This window comes from Manis pentadactyla (genome assembly GCF_030020395.1).
Source record: "Manis pentadactyla isolate mManPen7 chromosome 15 unlocalized genomic scaffold, mManPen7.hap1 SUPER_15_unloc_1, whole genome shotgun sequence".
Lineage (NCBI taxonomy): Eukaryota > Metazoa > Chordata > Mammalia > Pholidota > Manidae > Manis > Manis pentadactyla.
The window spans coordinates 329,898-351,495 of record NW_026644588.1 but is presented as its reverse complement, the minus strand read 5'-3'; the positions used below and the strand labels follow the sequence as shown (position 1 = coordinate 351,495).

Here is a 21,598-nt window from a genome sequence, read left to right as displayed (position 1 = left end):
AGGATATCTCTAGTCCCGCCTCCCGCTCCTCGCCGGGCCCTCCCAGCGCCGCTCCTTCTTCCTCCCCCTTCGACGCCGATGCACACTTGCTTCCGCCCCATCCAGTTTCTCCCTCTTCCCGGAACTTGGGGGCGGCGGCGCCCCGCCCCCTACGCACTCCCCGCGGCCCTCGGTTCCAGCCCTTCCCCCCTCTACCCCGGGGTGAGGCGGTTAGGCCCGCCCTCCCACCGCACCCCCAGGTAATCATCAGTCCCGCCTCCACCCCACCCACCAACTCTTACCCACTCCAGCACTTCCGGCCCGCTCTCCTCGCCTCTCCTCTTTCCCCAACTTCCGCCCCACCCAACGCGTGGTCGCCGTCGTGGTGGAGCACGACTCTGTCGCGGCGGCACCGCCCACGCAGGTGTTAGAGCCCCGCGACCTGCCTTGCCCCAGCCGAGGCCTCTCCGTGCCCCGCTGGACAGCCAAGGGTCTCCGGGGAGGATGCTCGTTCGGCCCTCCGCGGCTTCGCCAGCCACCCAGAACGGGCCGGTCAAGATGGCCACCCCCGGGCGAGGCCGGGCGGGGCGCGCCGTGGGGGTGTCTGGGAGTTGTAGTCCGAGCCCGCGCGCTGACGCACTTCGCCGCTAGCCGACGGGCGCCATTGTGCGCCGCGCGCGGGTGAGTGCGGCGCGAAACCGGCGGCCGTCGGGGGCTGTGAGGAGCCGGTGCGGATCCGTTCAGGAGTCGCTCCGCGGGCGCGCCCAGCCGCAGGCCCTTTCCTTGGGCGGAGCCGGCCTTGTCTGCCGTCCCCTTGCCGCGGGGTTGGAAGGGGCGGTGTGGTCGGGCACTCGTGGGGCAGTGGGAAGACATGCCTCCGGGCGTGGACGTAGGGCTGGCCGACCCCCGTCGGGCATGTGCGGACTGGGGAGGGGAGTCGGCTCCCCTCTGGGTGAGGAGGATAGGAGGGCGGTATCCTCGGCTAGGGGGCTGCGGGCTCTCTACTCTAGAGAGTAGGTGGGAACGACTCCTTTGGGGCATGTTCCGAGGTGGAGGGTGGACTTGTCATTTCCAGTTGATGGAGCTGCTAATGGGCAGGCAGGCTCCTCGGCGTAGCCTCACACCCCTTCCACCTCCCAAATTCGACCTTCTCAGGACTGTGCCCACGCCCCCGAGACCCGTCAAAGAGGAGGAAAATATGGCCTCCCTGCTTCCGACTGCCTGGTTCCGTGTGAGTAGAGGCTTCTTTCGAGTTTCTGAGTCTGCACCTGGACTTGGCGGGGATAGCAGGATGGTGGTGGGATGCCGCCTCCCTGAGGTGCCCCCAAACCCCAGAGCATCTTGGGGAGGGGAGAGGGACTGACAGGCCCCGAGACCCTACGGGATGGAGGAACCGCACGTTCCTTGGCTTTCCTAGAGCGTGGTTAGGGTAGAGGGCAGATTACAGGAGATTCTAACACACCCTTTAAACTGGGGAGAGGCATTGGCAGGTCTAAGCAGGGATCAGGCTTCTTGTTTAGATTTCAGCAGCTAACTTGGCATCAAGGCAAGAGCTGACGAGAGTTCAGTCACTAGGAAGTAGAAGCAGTATTGGCAACCGGTGGGGCTGAAGGCTTGAGTGCAATGATCCAGCTCTCGGAATTCCCTAGTAGTATGGTACAGGCTGATACCAGTGTCGAAATGCCCAGGTTAATAAGAAATAGGTTTTCAGAGAACGAAGAATCGTGTCACGTGTCTTTATCGCTGCGACTTGAGTAGGGTTAAGTTTGGGTTTGCTGTTTCAGACAAATACAGAACACGTGATGAGACACCTGAAATGCTCTCAGGTCATCTTGTACACTGTGCCTTCAGCCTCCCCCTCCTGTCAGCATGGGTGTCCACAGGCCCTAGCTGAACAGGAACCTGTGGGTTTTAGGAACCAGTGATCTTTGACGATGTGACCCTCGGTTTTACCCCGGAGGAATGGGAACTGCTGGACCTTGAACGGAAGTCCCTGTACAGGGAGGTGATGCTGGAGAACTACAGGAACCTGGTCTCAGTGGGTAAGGTTGGCCTCTGTGTCAATAAAGATCTACGTTTTGCAGCGCATATGTGGTGCCTCTAAAGTGTGTGTCTGCTTGGGCCTAAGCTACACGGGTCAGAGTTAAAGTGTCAAGGCCCTGGAGCCTGAGGGAGAGGGCTTTACATGGTACCTGTAGGAAAAGGGCAACTTTACGTGACTTCTGAAGTTTCACTGAGTCCATCCCCAGAGGTCTTGAGTGCCGGGGAGGTGGGTCTGCCAGGGATGTTTTCAGCTGCAGTAGTGAATGCTTACTGTTTTTGTAACAGTTCCAGAGGATATGGTGTCAGTGTCCCATAGCTCAGGAATATCGTCAAAGACCCTGATCCCTTCCATCTCTCTGTGGTTAGTGTGAATTTTTCCATTCTTAGGTTAGTAACCGCATGGCTTTGACAGCAAACATCTTGTCCATCTTCAGCAGAAATTGGGAAGGGAGCCGCCCTGGCAAGGTCTCTTCGTAGGTGTCACATTTAGCAGGAAAAAGTCCTAAGGCCCTCAGCTACTGACTTCTCTTTGTGCCTTCCTGCTCAGAACTGAGTTCCCTGGCTCCCTTTACTGGCAAGAGTCCAGGAAAGCAAGCCGCTGATGAAGGGGGTGGCTGGGATTGTCCACAATGCCTTGGGCCAGAAGCCACATCCCCAGAAGGGGAGAGTGCAGGTGGGGACATCATGTGCCACAGGGGGGAAGCATTCTCTGAACACGGACCCCACCAAGCCCTGTCTCTTTTTCCCTTGGGCAGAACATCAGCTTTCCAAGCCAGATGTGGTATCTCAGTTAGAGGAGGAGGAAGAGCTCTGGTCGGTGGAGAGAGGAATTCCTCAAGACACCTTTTCAGGTGAGAACCAGGCACGTGGGTGTCTTGGCAGGAAACGGGCTGACTGGTCAGTCAGGAACTGGTCTCTTAGAAAAGTGGGCTGGGGGAACCCCCAGGTTGGGTGCTGGGCTGCATAGCCACAGACATGCTGAATTGAGCTGTTTTCCCCTGGCCTCAGAGGCAGAGGCGCACTTCTTGAACAAGAACCTGTTCTAGTGGCAGGTTGTAGGGAGGGTCTTTCACTCAGCTCCACTGTCTGCTGACCTCCCTTCATGTAATCACCAGTCACTGGTCTGTCTCTGACCAGACTTTTTAGATACATATCTTTGTGTATGAGTATGTTTATATTTTGAAGTTATTATCTTAGTACAGACAAGGCCTGCTTCATTCATTTTAACAGATGCAGTATAGTCAACATTTGATTTCTCTTGATATTGAAATTGTTGCAGAAAACTTGCGTATTTTTTTTCACATTCAAGTTGATTTTTATGTAGGTAGGATTTCCAGAAATGGAATTTCACCCTCAACGGAGATATAAGCTAAAAATATGGGAGCAACAAATTGCTATCTAAAATCCTTTAAAATTTACCTAACTTCTCCAGTACACAGGACAGCAGCTCCTTTTCCCCCTTCATCAATTTATAGTGGTCTTAAAAGTTTGCAGATCTGATGGGAAAAAAATGTGTTCACTTTAATTCACATTTCCCTCCTGATGTTACACTGTTCTGTAAGTTTATGAACCATTTGTATTTTTTTCTTTTGTGAGATGTATACTTCCCTTTCCCTTTTTTCTTGTTGTTGTTAGTGGTGGTGGTGCCCTGTCTCTGTTTTTACGGGAACTCTATAATGGATGTTAATATTGCAAACATCCCAGGCCGACATTCATCTTACACCTTTATTTAATCTCCATAAAGACATTTCAGACTTTTCCATTCTGTCTATTCCTATTGTAGGTTTCATTTCATACACAGGTAGGTTGCACAAATACTTTATTGTATTTTAGTATTCTTTTTCTGTTCCGCTGTTCCACTTATTTGGAGTTTCCTTATATGGTATGGGGTACAAGTTTTTACAACACTATTGTTCCACTTATTTGGAGTTTCCTTATATGGTATGGGGTACAAGTTTTTACAACACTATTGTTCCACTTATTTGGAGTTTCCTTATATGGTATGGGGTACAAGTTTTTACAACACTATTTTTTGACTAGGTTCTTCTGCTTATTGAAAATACCCTTTTTTAAAAAAATCATCAACTAAATTCCCATAGTTGTCACGTGCAGCCTCTTTCTTGGCCCCTTTGGCTCCCTTGATCTCTGTCTCTGAGTAAATACCATATGCTGTACTGGTGGTTTTGTGTAACAAATTTGGGTAAGTGGTACTTCCTCTCATTAAAAAAAAATTCTTAGCTGCTCTCAACTGCCTAGTTTGCCAGGTGAACATTTACTATCAGCTTGTCAGGTTTGATTGAGAAAACCTAATTGGAATATGTACTACATTTGATTGGATTTAGAAGTCCCTTGACACAAAGTTGTTTTGTCTGTCTCGTTGAGTTCAGGCCCACGCACAGGAAGAGGGATGTGCTCACCTCACGGTGCTAAGCCAGGCCTTCTGAGTGCCTGTTGGGCTTTCCCTGTAGTTTATCTGCTCGGGTTAATCCTCTCTTGTAGCTTTTTGTAGCTAATTCTAGATGAGCCTGCCATGATACTAAATTCTTATTATTTGTGACATTTTGTTAGATTCTGATTTTCTCAGTACAGTCATTTCAGCAAGTATATAGGAGGCACTCGTATTAATTTTTTACTTCTTTGGCACAATCACGTAATTCATTCATCACAGCTGGTAATTCCAAAACATAGTGAAGCTGAAAGTGTGAAGAGTGAGTGTCTAGTCTTAAATGGGAAAGTTTCTGGCTTTTGATGAGCATGCTGCTGGATTCTGTCGATTCACTTTATATCTGGATAGAGAAATAGTCGTCTAGTCCTTATTAATAAATGCAAATCAGTAACAGACCCAGTTTGTCCTCCAGAGCCTTCCAAGGTGATATTATTTTCTCAGAAGTTAATGCAGTGACATAATATAGAAGCACCCTTGTACTATGTGCAGGTGTCCATTGACTTATTTGGGAGACTTTTACATCCATAGTCATAAATTAGGTTGGGGAGGTGGGTGGTTTTCTCCTGTTTGCTGTCAACTTTTGTATCAGAAGGCTTGCTTTGTAAAGGAAACTTTGGATGCTTCATTCTCTATTTGCTAATGCAGGTGACACTGGAACTTCCCACTTCTGGCACTATGCAGCTCCCAAATCTGTGGCTGGCCCCCATCTTTGATGACCTTCTATTTGCCACAACATAGACTGGAGTCTCAACTCTTTATCCCTTTTTTCTGGACTCCATTTTTCAGCCTGATTGGCTCAGCATTGTTCTATCTTTCATTTCCATATTCAAAGGCATTCCTTTTCCTACACTGGAAACCTCCCTTCTAACCTTAGCACGGGTCACTGCACGATACACCTCACCTGGGAAGCCCCAGTAACACAAGCAGTTTGTGTCTCCACCTGCTGTGGTTTCTGTCCTCCCTGATGGCTCTTGCTCCAGTCTCCTAATGTTGTCTCCCGTCTGGCCCTGTAAACCTTCCTCTCTGGAACTTAAGACCCATGTCTTGTGTGGGCAAACCTTCCAGCCCTGTGCTTCTGGATGACCTAGGAGTTCCCTGAGTGTGGCTGTCAGGCAGAACTGCATGTCTTGGGAGAGCTGGCCTAACAGAACTGGAGATCAAGCCGTGCTGCAGAGTAGCCTCTTATCCCACGCAGTAGTCTAAACATTTCGTAGTAAACCAAAGACCTAACAATCCCTGCCCTGTAGGCCTTGTAGCCTAATAGATGACGGCCTCTACAAAACAAGCTACAAAGACGTAACTGTAAACACAATTGAACAGTGATGAGTACTGAAGAGAGAAAGCATGATGCACAGCAGGCAGCTGTGGGGAACCACTGCAGAGGAGTTCGGGGGGCGCTGCAGGGATGAGCTCTGAGCCCATTCCTAAAGGAAAAGAAGTCCAGAGACATGTAAAGCTGACAGTGAGGAGAGCTTCCAGGCACTGAGACAGTGTCTGAGGTGACCATGGAAATGGAAATGAGCTTGGCACCTACAGGGAACAGAAGGTCACCCAGGGGGCTGGGAGGATGAGGTGCGCTCACACGCACAGTAACCGCAGCAGAGCACAGAGGGCCTCCACTGTTGGGGCTGACTTCCACTGATGAGGTGTGTGGTATGGCTCCTTACAGTTCACTCTGGATGCTTGTGAAGAAAAACCCATTGTGGGGCTAGATGGAAGCAGGCAGTGGGCATGGTAGCATGCAGGGAAGAGGAGGTGATACTTGGCCGGCCTGAGAGACCAGTAGCAGGTTGAGGAGAAGCTGCAAAGGCCCCTCCATACTCACAGGTGGATTCACTGGGGCTAGGCCAAAAAGGGGTAAAGGAAGGAAGCAGCCAAGAATTCCTCATAGGTGAAGACTTCCAGGGATTCCTGTAAGTATTAAGTATTTACTACACACTTCCTTTTTGTATGTATCAATATATAACTTAAAAATACAATAAAGGAGAAAAATAACTGAATTTTTGTCAATGACAGAGGCAGACTTTTGAAGGGTGATAAGAGAGGTATGGTTTTGTTTTACTTTTTATGTTGAAGTAATTTTAAAGAGTTACATGATTAGTACAAGTAACTCCCTAGTAGCTTTCACTTAGATTCAAGAGGTGTCCTTGTCTGGACTGGTCCTGTGAAGTATGGATGAGAAGGGACTTAAGAGATATCCAGCTATTGGGTTGTGGAGCCAGTGGAATGCACCCGTGTGCACCTCAGAAGGTCCAGGCAGTGCATAAGAACATAGGACTCACAGGCGTTCGGGATGCTTTACTACTAGAGACAAGACAACTGTCTCCTGCAGTGGTCTTCTCTCTCACAGCTGTGCCTCTGCTTAATGCAGAGACCGGGGATCAGATGGAGAACCAGGCCCTTCTGTGCCAACTCAGACTGCATGCCTCTCCAGCTCTCCATGGTAGCAAAAATGGCAGCAGCGGCACTGATCACAGTACAAGGGTAACTGGATAAACACTTAAGATGATGGTGTTCATCTTTAAGAAGGTACTGATTTAGAAAGGTGCTGTGGAGAAATATGATGGCACTCAGTCTCCAGCCATCACTCAGTTTTCTTTGAAGGAAATATTGCTCCATGTGTGGTTTGGGTGGATTACCAGAGACACACAGACTTAAACATTAGGAAAGCAATGGGGTGAAGACACTGCTGAGTCATGATTGAAGAAATGCCTACAGTATAAACTTTTGACTTGTCCAGAAATAAAGCAGGAGATGAGGCATATAAATATGAACATGCCAACTCTCAAAACTCCAGTACAAACATTAGTTTATACGAGGAGGAGTCATTTTGTTGGGAGGAAGAGAAGGAATCCTCTAGATCTCATCCTTTGTATAGCTTGAGGAGACCCACATGGGCTATGACGCAAATGTGGTGGCTCTTGGAGGCCAATTCATTCAAGAACAAGACTGAATAAATGTGTTTACTGTGAGAAAGCCTGTTACCAGCTCAACTAAGAGAAAGTTCACACAGGAGACTAACATGCAAAGACCCCGAATAGAAGAAATCCATTCAGTTCTTTGACATGAGAACTCAAAACGTAACAAATCCCAAGAATGTCATCCAAAGGAGGAAAGGCTTCCAGCCTGATCCAGTCTGACTTGAGAGAATTCATTTTGGTCCCCAAAAAATCCAGTTGTATTAAATTTGGAAAAGTTCTCACATTGAATAATTACATCTGAGAATTCGAAAACCATGAAAATGTGCTTGCTGTGCAAACAGCATCATGCATAGCTCTCTCACTCAGCACCATGGAGGTCACACTGGAGAGCACCAAGGAATGTGATCAGTGTCAGAGGCTTCGGGAGTCACTTCAGTAGGAGTCCTCGTGGGATGATCAGAGGACTCATATGAGCGCAGACCCTCAGGGTGACCTGTGCAGGCGTACCGTGAGCCTTAGCGCTCATCTTACTTAACAAAAAACTACACTGAAGAACCCTACATTGAATAATAAAAATGAAATGTCAGATAGGTCATTACAGAAGACAAAACCACATAAAACTTTTGACCACTAAGCCTAGTCTTTTCCAACTTGTTCTGTTATCTGAACATCATCAACAAATTTTAACCTGGGTGAGTGAGTGTAGGAAGGCATCTTAGTTTCCTGTGTGTGTCCCAGTTGCTAACACAATGACTGAATCTCTAGAGGAAACTGTTGAGTGAATAAATTGTTGAAGAAATCGCCAGAGGTAGAGGATACATTTAAAGAGACTTTGGGGATATATTTAAAGAGACTTTGAAGAAAAGTCCAGGTTTTGAGACAAGGGTGGGTAAGGGATGGTAAAGGGAAATCTTGAGATGAGACAGATGGTGCTACAAAGAACTTGGAGAGGCTCACATCCTTGGGGACTGAGTCAAGAATGTAGAATCTAAGTGACTGTCAAACATGTTTTGGCAGGAATCCAGCCTAGCAGAGTGTGTTCACATACTGTGCAATCTTTATTCAAGAATACACTCACCCAAATATATGCTCTGCATCTGCTTCGTAGGACCCGTGTAATCTGGGACCCTCCCCTGGTAGTCTACCCAGGGTGATTTCAAGGCCTAAAATGCAACAATAAATTGAGCAAAAAGGAAAACAAACTGAGCATTTGACTCAAACATTTCTTTTGGGGAAAGTATCTCCAAAAGTCCTAAGGAAAGAGGAAAAATAAATACAGCAGGGATAAACAAATCTGAAATGAAGGAGAAAAAAGTAATCCAAGGGCTCATTTTCTGGATAGCCAAAGTGTAAAACCAAGCAAAGGCAAGCAAAAACCTGTATAAGAAAAACTATACGTTCGGCAACATGTATAGTTTTCATTATAGTACTTTGCACAGCTGTGAGAAAGAATGAGCCAGCTCTATAGACTGACACAAAACAGTCTCCAAGATGTGTTTCTTAAAATACATCTTTTAACATATGTATCTTAATATATATAAATAGATGTACATAATATTGATGTCTTTTTTCCTTCAAAAATATATACATGAACACACACAAATGTGAGTATGTGTCGGTTGATTGTCACTGGCAGGATGTAAAAACTGTTAGGCTGTGATTGCCTCCTGAGAAGGAAACTGGGTGGGAGAGTGAATTTCCATTTTTAGAGATGCTACTCCATAACTGCACTTATAAAACAAGAACGGCTATCCTTCCTGATGTGTCCCCAGTTCCCAATACAGTACAGGTGCTCCATAATTACTTGTTGAGTGTAGGAATGAACAAACAAGATGGAAAGACTCCTGGAAAAGTAGCAAGTTGTCAAAATTGGTCCCAGGACAATGTTAAAATTAACATTTTTAAAATAAGGTACCGTTGCAGTCTCATTACTGACCTGGGTGGTGAATATTTCCCAACTTTCTGTTAAAAAATAGTCTCCATGGAACGTAAGCAGGTCAAGGACAGAACACAGACTAGCTGGCATGGTAATAGATTGTCCCTACATAGTATACACAGTGAGAAGCAGGAAATATGCACAGCTTCAAACAGCCATCTTAAAAAAAAAAAAAAGTCTTCTGAAAGTTAAAAGAGTTCAGCCATGTGACAAATTACAAAATACACAAACAGCTTTGGTCTACACCAAGAATAGCCTAGTTAACACGATGGAGGGAACTGTATTAGTACTTTTTTGAAGTGGTATCTGAGAACAGCTTATTAAGGAATGATTAAAAATTAAGGAATTTCTATTTGATAAAAATTTTAAGTTAGTGAGATGGGGAAGACGGGTGAGTAGAGGCCCAGGAGGGCCCATTCTCAGCTCAAGTCCTACCCTCAGGCATCCCAGCCAGCAGCACCCAGAGTAAATTGCTGCTGGGGCCCTTGGACCTGCAGTAGCAGGAACGCAATTCCCCAGCCTGGCTAGTCCGGGAAGAAGCAGCTGGGGTGTAAACCAGGTGCCCTCTTGCCTGTCGTCTGCACTCCCAGCCACTGCTCAGTGTCCCAAGTAGAAGGGAACAAATTACAATCCTCCCGTGATGACTTACATAGGGTGTGCAATTCTGGTGTCAGTGAGATTTCCTGCAACCTGATAGAAATATGGGAAGATCAAGACATAGGGCTAAAAGGCCCAAATGTCTTGGGGAAGGAAATTGTTTCACTAAGTCTCCCAGAAGCTGTGTCGAGTCAACAAATATTGAATGAGCACCTGCCAAAATGCCAGGTACTGTTTCTGGGGTGAATCACAGAGACAACAGGCTGGCAAGTCCCCTGGTCTCACTGGGCCTGCATTAACTGCAGAGCAGCCACTAGCACATGTGGCTGATGAAACTGGCTAAAATGAGCTTACCAGTTCAGTCGGTCACACTGGACTCCATTCAGATGTTCATTGGTCAGCTGCAGCTCATCACCATCATTCTGGACAGTGGACACCTAGAACACTTCCTTCAACAAGGGACGTTCTACGGGGCAGCGAGCCCTAGAGAAGGTGGAGAAGTGATCAGTGAAATGTATGAACCAGATACTTTGAGATGGCAATCAGTGCTGGGAAGAAAAATGAAACAGTAGGACATGCTAGGAGCAGAGAGGCTTAGGTGGGCGATACTAGTTTAGAACTGGATAGGAAGGCGGTGCTGAGATGACGTGCGCTGAGAGGGCTGGGCAAGAGGAACCAGGTGACGGTGTTAGGAGGGTGGCAACTGCAAAGACCTCTGGACAAGACACACCTGGGCATGTCTGGGGAAAAGGAAGGTGGTGCTTGTGTGAAGCCCCCTTTGTTGTCAACAGGGTTTGAATCCCAGGTGTGGGATTTCCCCCAGCCGATGGCTTTGGGTGATGTTCCTAGTGTCTCCCAGAATGGATTTCCTCTGTGTCAAGGTTGAGTGCTGTTGCTTACTGGGACTGTGGCTGTGAAAAGCCCAGGTCTGAGGGGCCTTGATGAAATGGTAGCTACTATTAATGACCTAAAGACTTTGACTGACATAAAGATGATCATCAGTACCTTTGGCAGATCCTCCTCTGCACCTGGCTTTAGGGCTTCAGATGCCCCAGATCCAGTGGGTAGTCCAGTGGGGGAGAGACACTGTAAACAGTAGTGCAGCTGTACCAGCAGAGTGATGGGGAGAGGAGGACAGAAGGTGGAGAGGTGAAGGCATTTTGGACAAGGAAAAGGGACGGGAGTATGTACGGAGGCGAGAGAAGTTGAGGCAAGCATGCCTAATCCTGCCCCCAACAAGATGTCAAAAGTTACTGTTACTTATTATAGTGTATCTGTGGACTGGTAGCCCTAGTAATTCCTAGCTGGTTGTCATGCACTAGGAAACTCACACTGTGGGGAGCCAGCTTACCCAGGAAGGGAACAGAGAAACAATATAAAAAACAGCTGTAAGAGAAAGAAGCAGCTCCTGTTAACCTTTACTACATGCTGTACCTGGTTTTGTGTCCTAATCACGTAGGGTGAGGAAAATGAGGCCCAGAAGGATTAAGCCCTTTGCCCAAAGGGTCAGTGAATTTATATCAGGATCCACTAGATAGGGAGTTGCAGGCAGGGGACTAAATGGCCCCAGTTTCCCCAGGGTCATTAAGCTGATGAGTTGAAAGCCAGCACCTGGAGCTGCTGCTAATAAAAATTGTATTTACCAGCCCCACACAGGGTGGGGTAGTCCATCACAGCTATGCTCCACGGATGTGAGGACCCAGTTCAGCCCTACCAGCTGGTAAATTTTTAAGTTTCTATTTTTTCTGTGAAGTGGAGTGAATAATGTCCTGGAACAGAAGGCAGGATTGGTTGCCTGAGGGCTTGGGAGTGGGATGAGAGAACTGAGGTGCCTATAATGATACTTACCACCAGCTTCCAGGCTTGTGACCCATCTCATTTGCTGCAAAGCCACCAGCGGGTGCTTTCTGATTACTGCAGAACCTATGTCGGCCTGACGACTGCTGTAGCAGGGAGAGCTGGGCTGTGGATCCACTGGGCTCAGCACCCTAAGGATTGGCAGAGTTCCTGACATCCAAACCTAGTCAGGCTCTCAGACAGTAGGAGTTAAAGCAGCAAGTTAACATTTTTGAGTAAGCACTCAATGCAAGATTTTGAGAAAGCACCCTGATGCCCTCCCATCCTGAGAATAAGAAAAGGAACTAAATACATGATTAAGATTAAAGGAGAAATAATTACAAACGGAGTGGGGACAGAAGGGATGGAGTAAAAGAAAATGAACCCAAGTTATTTTCTTAAGGGAGAAAATACTAAATAACCCTTGACTAGCCAAGAAATGCAAAACAAAACTCTAGAAGTTGGGAAGATATGAAGCAATACAGAGAATTAAGATTGTTTTTTAAGTGTCATGCGTGATTCTTGCCCAAAGTGGTGCCCCTGCGAAGCACCAAGCCACTGGGGAGCCTCTCCTGCCACTCTCCCGTCTCACATCCGGGGAACTTAAAGGGCCAGTGCTGCCGCAAATCCAGTAAGTCCCTGGCTTCCCGAGTTATCCTTCGGGAAATTTAAAGCCTTAAGAGTTTTAATTGAAAGAAAAATGAATTACGTTTTTCAAATCAAGAATTTGCAGGGGGAGTAGTTATAAACTCCCAGAAGTCCCAAGAAACAGAGTTAAATGAGTTGAGAAGGGTAAGTCCCCAAATGAAACTAATTCGAATGTTTATTTGGGGAAAAGGTTGGAAATGGGTCAAACCCCTGTAGTTATCAAGAAAACAATCACTTTAAGCGTAGGAGTGACTGGTAGTGGCCGGGAACTAACAGTGTGGCACAGGACCTGTTCTGCAACCCCGGGGCGCCTAACTCCCCGCTGGGGCTTCGGGGCGGCAGGCGCGGCCGCACTCGGCGTCGGGCGGCTCTTAACCCCAAGCTGACTCACTACCCGGATGGCGCGCCAGCAAACCGCAACACCTGTTAGGTCCGTGGAACCGGTGAATGCAGGAAGCCACAGACGAGCCAAGGGGGTAGTCAGCCAAGCTGGGGGCAGGAAGAGAGGCGGGGTTTAGAAGCGGGGCTCCGGAAATGGGTGGGGAAGCGTGTGCTCACCGCTCTGAGGGGAGCGACCGCGCTGTCCCCAGCCCCGCTGTACCCAAAAGGAAGGAAACTTGCAGATCGGGCGGGTGTGTGTGTAATCTCCAGCGGCTCAGCCCCCGCGGGTGTCCGGGAAGGGAGCGAGAACAGATGAGGCCGAAACTGAGCGCCAGGCGACTCGCTTCAGAACGGGGCCCGGCCCGAATCGGGACCCGCAGCATGGCGGCGCCGGAAGTCGGCGCCGCGGAAGCTCCTGGGAGTTGTAGTGCGCCGGCGCGGTACGCGCTTCTGGCCCCGGGCGGAACCCGGCCCTCGACATCTCGGCGCGGAGACCCGTGGGGCTGGAAGGACCCGGGCACAGAGACCCGGACGGCAGCGCCGCTTTACCGCCTGTCTCCTCGATTCGGTTTTCTTCCTCTCGCGCAGCCGCAGTTACTCTGCGCCGGGTGATACACGCGCGGGCCGGCCGGGTCGCCCCTGCCTGCAAGAGGGTGCGTCCGGCGGTCGTTGCCTGTTGCCCTCCGTTTCCCACCTTTGCTCACCGTGTTTGGGAGACTTTCAAGTCGCGCAAGGAATGGGGAGATTTACGGCCGAAAAGGGGGAAGTTCTGATTAGAGGTTGTTGGCTTGCAGGGCGAAACGGAAACTGGCGGTTATTAGCCAGGTCCTGACTCTCCGGGCTTTGGGTCAGAGCACTCGTTACCTGTGATCTCTAAAGGTTGGTACTCGGGTATCTCTGCACCCCGCCTTCACCTCCAGGTAGCTCCCTAACCATGAGTAGAGTGACCTGGTGGGAGTCCCTGGGCACTCTTTGCTAAGGTTGTGTGAGTTCATGCCGTAAATTCCTTTCCAGGCAGAGTTGTGCCAACCACTTAAATTCACAGCAACAAGGGCGAAAGTGCAGGTTTGCTCCTGAGGTCACCCGCCCAATTTCTGTTTTTGTGAAGAATCGTTGATTAGAAGTAAAGCAAAATCCATGGTTATTTACACTTTTTCTATTGTTTTTTTTAAGGCTTCAAGTCATTTACAATCAGCATTTGTCCCTGGCGTTGTAGTTTTTCTTGTTTCCTGTTGACTTGGCGCACTCTCCTTAGTATTTCAGGGCCATCCTGGGGTTCCGGGACCCAGAGCCTCTGCCTCTCCCGGACATTCTCATTCTTGTTCCCCATGGAGCGGGGATCAGGTTGAGGGCTGCAGACTTGTGGCACCTCCGGTCTCTTAACCCTCATAGTCTCTTGCTCTTTTTCGTTTTCCCCTGTATGGAGATGTAATTTACAAACCATAAAGTTCATCCTTTGAAAGTGTGCAGTTCAGTGGTTTTACTATATTACAGGGTTGTGCAACCGTCACTGTGATCTGATTTCAGAACATTTTTCATCACCCCCAAAAAGAAACCCTGTATCCATTAGCCATTGCCCCCGAACCCCCTCAATTCCACCATCTCCTGAAAACTGCTAATCAACTTGCAATCTCTATATATTTGCCTATTTTGGACATTCCATGTAAATGAAGTAATATAATATGTGACCTTTTGCGCCCAGCTTAACTTAGCATAATGTGGTGAGGTTTCATCCATGCTATAGCTTGTCAGTACTTCATTCCTTTTTGTTGCCAAATAATATTCCACTATGGATAGACCCATTTTGTTTATTCGTTCATTTGATGGACATTTGAACCTTTTTCCCTTTTTAGGTATTAGGAATTATGCTTCTGTGACCATCCTTGCAGAAGCTTTTTTGTTGACCTATGTTTTCAGATCTCTTGGATGTATACCTAGAAGTAGAACTCCTGGGACATAACATACTTTTCTATTTCAAGTATAACTTTTTGAGGAAATGCCAGACTGTTTTGCAGTGTGGTGCAGCATTGCCTGTTCCTGTCAAAAGTGTATAGGGGTCCCAATTTTTCTGCATCCCCACCAACGATTGTTACCGTCTATCTTTGATAATAACCATCCTAGTGAGTATGAAGTGGAATCCCACAGTGGTAGTAATTTGCATTTCCCTGGTGGTTACTGATGTTGAGCATGTTTTCGTGTGCCTTTCGCCATCTCTTTTGCTCTGCTTTTGATTTAGAGTGTCCTGAGCCTCCACCGGATCCTCAGTTGGATCCTCTTCCTGCTGGGAATCCCCTTATGAAAATAGAGGTTGTTGAAGTCCTCACACTGAACCAGGAGGTAGCTCGTCCCCGGAACGCCCAGATCCGTGCCCTCTATGCTGAAGATGAGGGCCTGAGCCCAGACAGCCCCAGAGAGCCCACTCAACATCCTGTCACGCATCCAGCTGACCCTGAGGCTGCTCGTCAGAGGTTTCGGGGATTCTGCTTTGAGGAGGTGACAGGGCCCCGAGAGGCCCTGGCCCGGCTCCGGGAGCTGTGCCGCCACTGGCTGCGGCCCGAGGTGCACTCCAAGGAGCAGATGCTGGAGCTGCTGGTGCTGGAGCAGTTCCTGGGCGCGCTGCCTGGGAAGCTGCGGATATGGGTGGAGTCGCAGCATCCAGAGGACTGCCTGGAGGCGGTGGCCCTGGTGGAGGATGTGACCTGGATATCTGAGGAGGAAGGTGAGTGTCGTGGAAGGGTGGGAGAGGGCCATCTTGGAGGAAGAGCTCCAGGCTTCCTGGGAGGGGTAGGGGCAGGGGAAGAGTGCCACTCTCTCCATCTGGGGCTGAGGGCACCCGTCTCGCCGTTGAGTTCCCGGAGTCCGAGCTCAGGACACTTCCTTGCTGATGTTCCTGCTGTCGCTCACGGATCGAGGGCTTTGGGCATCGTCCCGCTCGTGGAAATGGAAGGTCTCAGGCCTCTCCTCAGAGCTCCTGGAACGTGCGGCTGGGGCCTGGCACTGCGTTAACAAGCCCTCCACACGCTTCTGCTGGAAGCTGAGGATGAAGGGCTTCGTTTTTGCCCCTTGGGGATTCCTGCCCCTTTCGGTCACACAAGGGTATCCCTAGAGCCCCTCCTAATGGCACGAACTTGGGGTTGAGCGGTTGTGGATAAAGGGACCCAGGACAGGACCCTGAACTCAGGAGCTCAACAAGCCTTGGGCTTAGGCAGGAAAGACCAGAACCTGACAAATGGATGTGCACGTGTCAATGGTAGGGTTCAGAGGGGTTGGGCATTGGTGAGGCTCCTGGAGGCAAGTTGCAGCTGACCCCTGGGACAGAGCAGAACTCAGAAGGGGAGGAAGGATGAGCCAGGCAGGGGGAGCATCACCTGTGAGGGCCATGCTGGGAGTGATGGCTGCATCAAAAGGCAGAGAAATTGGGTGGGAGTAGAAGGGAGCAGAGGGCTGGACTGGCAGGGTTTTCGTGCTATCCTAAAGCAATGGGAAGTGTTCTAAAGCAGGGGGACCCAGTCCAAGAGTGCTAGGAGAAGGTGGCACGATCTCACTGAGCTTTAAAGCTTCACCCGGTTGTGATGTGCTGCGGTGGTGCACTGAGAACAGGGCAAGAGCAGAGGCAGATGGGCCACCCAGAGCTGTCACGCTCCTGCCGAGAGGGGTGGTGGCTTGGGCAGGAGTGATGGCGGGGGGCTGGGGAGAAAGCACGTGTATGGGAGGGATTTGGGAGTGAGTCTCCAGGAGGCCTGATCTCTGCCAGGCCGAGTTCCGTGGAACACAAATGTTTCTTCTTTGCTCAGGTGTGTGACGGCACCCAGATTCTGTGGGTGCCCAGAAGATTTTTCTAGAGCAAATGAATGACTGGTGGACTTTTGTGATTGAGGGAGTGGGGGGACCCAGGGGTGGATGGTGGGGTACAGACGACAGGGCCTCCTGGAGAAGCAGGTGTGGGAAGGAGCAGGGCAGGCAGTAGCGTGCACTGTCTTTTCACACAGCTGAGCCTGGGGTGCTGCTGTTAGCAGTATAGTAGCCCCCAAAGGTGTCCACATCCTAGTCCCTTGAATCTCTGAATATATTACCTCACATGGCAAAAAGGATTTTGCAGATTCAACTAAGTTAAGCATTTTGAGATGGAGAGCTGATCCCGGGTTATTTGGGTGGGCCCAGGGTAGTCACCGGGCGGGAGGGTGAGGGTCAGGGGGTACGGCGAAGCAGGGTGCAGTGAGTGCGGTAAGGGCCATGAGCCAGGGGTCTAAGGAGACCTCTGGAAGCGGGGGAAGGCAGGGAGCGGCCTGGCCCGGAGCTCCAGGAGGAGCGCAGCCCTGCCCACACCATGATTTAGCCAGTGAGGCTGGGGCCAGACCTCTGACCTCTGCAGCAGAGAGAAAGCAAATCTGTACTGTTGTGGCAGTTTGTTAGAGCAGCAACAGGAGACTAATACCGGTACCGAGGAGACAGTTGTGGAGCTCATGAGGGAGAGTCAGTGAGTCTGTCCTGTGTTTAACACCTTGGGACTGAACAAAGTGAATTAGTACTGCAGAGGGGGACAGGAAGAGGCCTTCCAGGGATCCTGCCTTTGTGGCCAGTGTTCCCGGCTACTCTTGGGTGTGTCTGCCGCAAAGCCTTGCACAGAAAGGCCAAGGGAGAGGAATTCAACGAGAAAGCCCCGGGGTGACTAGTTCGAGGCGTGGCTGCACCCAGGGGCTCTCGTAGTGTTCCCAGGACTTGTCCTGTCTGCTGCACCGTGCTTCTGCTGGCCTCTCTTGGCTTCACCCACAGGCAGGCTGTTTCCACGTGGGGGCCTCCCTGCAGGGAGCTTTCTTTCCTAAATGTTCCAACAAAAGCCTTCTTGGCTCTAATTGGCTGGCTGTACACCCCCTCTTCATCCCTGGTCCAATCATTCTGGGTCAGCCTGGGTGACCTCATATGTCCCCTTGCCGGTGTGGCTGGACTCGTCATTATGGGAGCCCGGGGACCATGTGGGGACAATGAGGAAAGCTGACACGAAGGACCTGTGGTTGAGAGGGGCTGTAAGGCCAGACAGAGCCGTTTTCTACGGTGGAGGAAACTTGGTAAAAGCTGCATTAAGATGGGTGTGTGTTGGGAGAGTGGGTCGGGCCCTGGAGCTAGGGCAAGTCCCGCCCTCCACAGGGTAGCAGAGGGAGGGTAGAAGGGGGGATGGAGGACTCAGAGGCCGGAAACGGGGTCCTCACCCCTGAGGAGGTACAAGGCCACCACCGAGCTGGTGCACAGACGGGCAGCTGCCTCAAGGAGGCCAAGATCCAGAGCTGTCCTTGAGAGGGAAGGGTTGGGACAGGGGGTCTAAGCCGTGCAGACAGAGGTGAACCACACAGGTGTGGGGGTTCGGGCACAGGTAAGAGGCCTAGTGGGGACCCGAGTTGTGAGAAGGGCCAGCGGCTCCCCCAGCATGGTGCATGTGGGTGTGCTGGGGGCCCAGGGGCCCGAGAGACAGACAGTGCCTGGTGCGAGGCAGGGTCCCACACCTGGTGACTCCGCGCTGCCTCTCCTCCCAGCATTGCCCGCCAAGGGCCCCCCCTGCCCTCCTGAGACCACAGCTCAACCGGAGGAAGAGGAGGATGTAGCTGTCTGGCCAGCAAAGATGCCACCGGAGGTGAGTGAGGGGGTCAGCCTTCCTCCTCTGGTCCCGGTGCCCCTGTGAGGCAGGCCTGCCTTGAGGCCCCCCAGGGAACAGGCAGCAGGGAGGCCCGTGTGTCACAGCCGCAGACGTGGGCCCTTCAGCTGCAACCCAGGTGTTCAGGCCTGAAGGAGGTCTGGGGTTTCTCCCAGGGGTCAGAGGTGGGCTGTGGACAGAGCCGGACTGGCCCTGTGTGGCTGCAGGTGACACAGCGAGTGGCATGGATGTGGCAGTGGCCAGGGCTGTTTCTGCTGCAGGTGGCCTACATGTGGCCTCGGCCTTAGGAGTGACTGTGTCGGCCCTCGGCAGTGAGGGTCTGAGTGGGCTTCAGGCAGGGCTGTATTCAGGGCCTCGGGGTGGGAGCAGTCACTCCCCAGAAGTGGTTTCCAGCACCGCGCTCTCCGGTTCCTTCCCAGGCAGGCTGCCCCGGAGGGCAGAGTGCCTCCCACATGCAGGCAAGGTCAGGAGGGAGGCCCCTTCGACCTGCAGTCGTGGTCAGATCCTCAGGAAGGACTGCTCACAGCCTGGGCACTCGCCCCACCCCCAGGCAGCCCTGTCCACAAAGGTGCGGTGGGCCTGTCTGGGGGTGTCTCCTGTGGGGAGAGGTGAGCTGGTAGAGGTGGGCAGGGTGGAAGTGGTTTGTCGTGGCACTTGTAGCTCTTCATGAAGTAGGTACTCTGTCTCTGGTTTTGTTTGGACCTCTTCTGGGCCCCAAGCCAGGATTTTCAAGCAAACCCCCAAAGCAGGGGCACCCCCTGCACCGCAGTGTCCCAGCCAGCCTGCCTCCTGCCGCCCGCTGGGCAGACACAAAGTGTGACGTTGCAGGAGCCAGTGACCTTCCTGGACATAGCCGTGGACTTCAGCAAGGAGGAGTGGGGGCTGCTGGACCCTTCGCAGAGGACCGAGTACCACGACGTGATGCTGGAGACCTTTGGGCACCTGGTCTCTGTGGGTAAGGCCATGCCCACACCGCTGCCCCACTCCTATAGGACTGGATTCTGCAGGGTCCTGAGTTGGGGCTGTGCCCTCTTTGGGCCCAGGGCAAGCACTGGGCACGCCCTCGAGTCCCTTGCATCATCCCGGGCCTTTACCTGGCCTGTGGATCTGGAGGGTGGGCCTTGTGGGGCCAGCGGCAGCCCCAGGTCCAGGGCAGGACGGACCTGCCATCTGCCCGGAGACCGCGACCTCGGAGCGCTGGGAGGCCGCCCCGCCCCCGGCCGCCAGGCCCCTGTGCCGCCGCACTGCTGCTCAGTCTCCTCCCGTGGTGCACGAGCGTACTTGGGAGGAAATCCTCTGACTTGGGATACCTCCTATGTCACACTTTAAGCCTTTTTCAGCACTTCGTCACTGTGGTGTCCACATCTGTTGGTTTCTTGCAGGGTGGGAAGCTACACTGGAAAGCAAACAGTTAACTCCGGAGTCTAACATTGCGGAGGAAGAACCCGCCCAGGACCTGAAAGTGGATGAGTCCCCAAAGGGTGGTGCCTGGGCCTCCGCCTCGAGAGGCGTCTTGCCAGCCGGGGCCCCAGAGGCCCTAGACACGGCGCTGAAACAGGTGGCGCTTCCCCAGGAAAGGTCCCTGCCCCAGAAGCTGCACCGTGACAGCTCCCGGCCCCAGGCAGCCACCGCCCTGGACACAAGCCCCGTCCTGCTGCAGAGGACTCTCACCGGGAGACGCTTGCGCACCCGTAGCTCCCGGGTTAAAAAAGTGACGTGCAATCCCCGGGCAAACATTCATCAGAAGAGCCACAGGGCGGGGAGAGCCCGGGAGAGTGGCCGCGGGAGGACCTTCGGCCGAGGACCTCCGCACGTCACATTCACAAGGATTCACAAAGGGAGCCCGGTCTGCCGGTGCAGCGAGTGCGGCAAAACGTTCCGGAACCCAAGGTACTTTTCTGTGCACAAGAAAATCCACACCGGCGAGAAGCCCTACGTGTGCGGGGACTGCGGGAAGGCGTTCGTGCAGAGCTCCTCGCTCACCCAGCACCAGAGAGTCCACACCGGGGAGAGGCCGTTCGAATGCCGGGAGTGTGGGCGCACCTTCAACGACCGCTCGGCCATTTCCCAGCACCTGAGGACCCACACGGGGGCCAGGCCCTACCCGTGCCAGCACTGCGGGAAGGCCTTCCGCCAGAGCTCGCACCTCATCAGGCACCAGCGGACGCACACCGGGGAGCGCCCCTACCCGTGTAACAAGTGTGGGAAGGCCTTCACCCAGAGCTCGCACCTCATCGGGCATCAGAAGACACACAGTGGGGTGAGGTGCAAGAAGAAACAGCCTGCCGCCTAGCCCTCGAGGGGGTTGGGGGGCCCGGGCCTTGTCCGCGTGGTCCTGCACCGTCCTGCAGGGCCTGGTCGGGATTCAGGACCAGCGTGGAGAGAGGCGCCGAGCGGTGGTGTTCTCTTAAGGCCGCAGGAGACCGCCCTGCGTACAAGTAAACGTGAAAACCGGTGGCGAGTTGTTGCTAATGAATCCAACAATTGGAAACACAGATCTACACTTTTTATTCAGTTGCTTTGTTGTAATTATTTGTTCATTTGGCCACCAAGAGTGATATTAGTGAAACCTGAAAATGCTCATGATGTATGTTTGAAAAGCCAGGTACCAAAAAGTCTGTGCACTGATGTATTTGTGATAAAATATTTATGCATATGGATAAGGATTAAAAGAACATGGATAAATAAAGTATATTTCTATGGTAGAATCTGTGAATGCTTTTTCCCACCAATTTAGTTACAATCTTTTCATTGATGATCTGACATTTAAAATAAGCAACATGACAACAAAAGGAAGGAGATTGCCGGACCAGTTCTAGCAGATCCGTGGAAGGCCATAGCCCTTCCCAGCGGTGGGCGTGAGCAGGTCCTTCCATCCCTAGGGCGTAATCGAGGTGGAGTCAGCGGCTGGATGGGAACCTCTAGGAATCACTGAAGGCCTACAGGGCAGGAAATGCCAGGCAAGTGGCGGGGGGCGCTCATTGGCCTCCCGTTTCCATTTTGCCTGAGGGATGCCAGTTCTGGCCAGATGCACATCGCCAACTTAAGCAATGAGATGCAATACAGGGATGTGTATTTGATGCCCACGTTTCACGAGAGAGAACATTAAAATTCTCTAGGTCACACAGCCTGTAGCCCACAGCCTATCCATGCCTTCTTCCGGA

General features: G+C 51.5%; 1 protein-coding gene across 7 annotated transcripts; it reads left to right on the top strand.

The window, feature by feature from the left end:
• The first annotated feature begins 527 nt into the window (after nucleotides 1-527).
• On the top strand, nucleotides 528-21,142 carry ZNF274 (zinc finger protein 274). Of its 7 annotated transcripts, none has more exons than XM_057496496.1 (8): nucleotides 528-660; nucleotides 1,135-1,210; nucleotides 1,895-2,021; nucleotides 2,778-2,873; nucleotides 15,024-15,506; nucleotides 18,316-18,413; nucleotides 19,158-19,389; nucleotides 19,817-21,142. In XM_057496496.1, the coding sequence occupies exons 2-8, from the start codon at nucleotides 1,178-1,180 to the stop codon at nucleotides 20,725-20,727; spliced, it is 1,980 nt and encodes a 659-aa protein (XP_057352479.1). In that variant the 5' UTR covers nucleotides 528-660; nucleotides 1,135-1,177; the 3' UTR covers nucleotides 20,728-21,142. The 7 variants fall into 7 exon arrangements, with proteins under 7 accessions (XP_057352479.1, XP_057352478.1, XP_057352477.1 ...); XM_057496495.1 differs by having other exon boundaries at nucleotides 532-660; nucleotides 1,055-1,210; XM_057496494.1 differs by lacking the exon at nucleotides 528-660 and having other exon boundaries at nucleotides 950-1,210.
• Nucleotides 21,143-21,598: the final 456 nt, after the last annotated feature.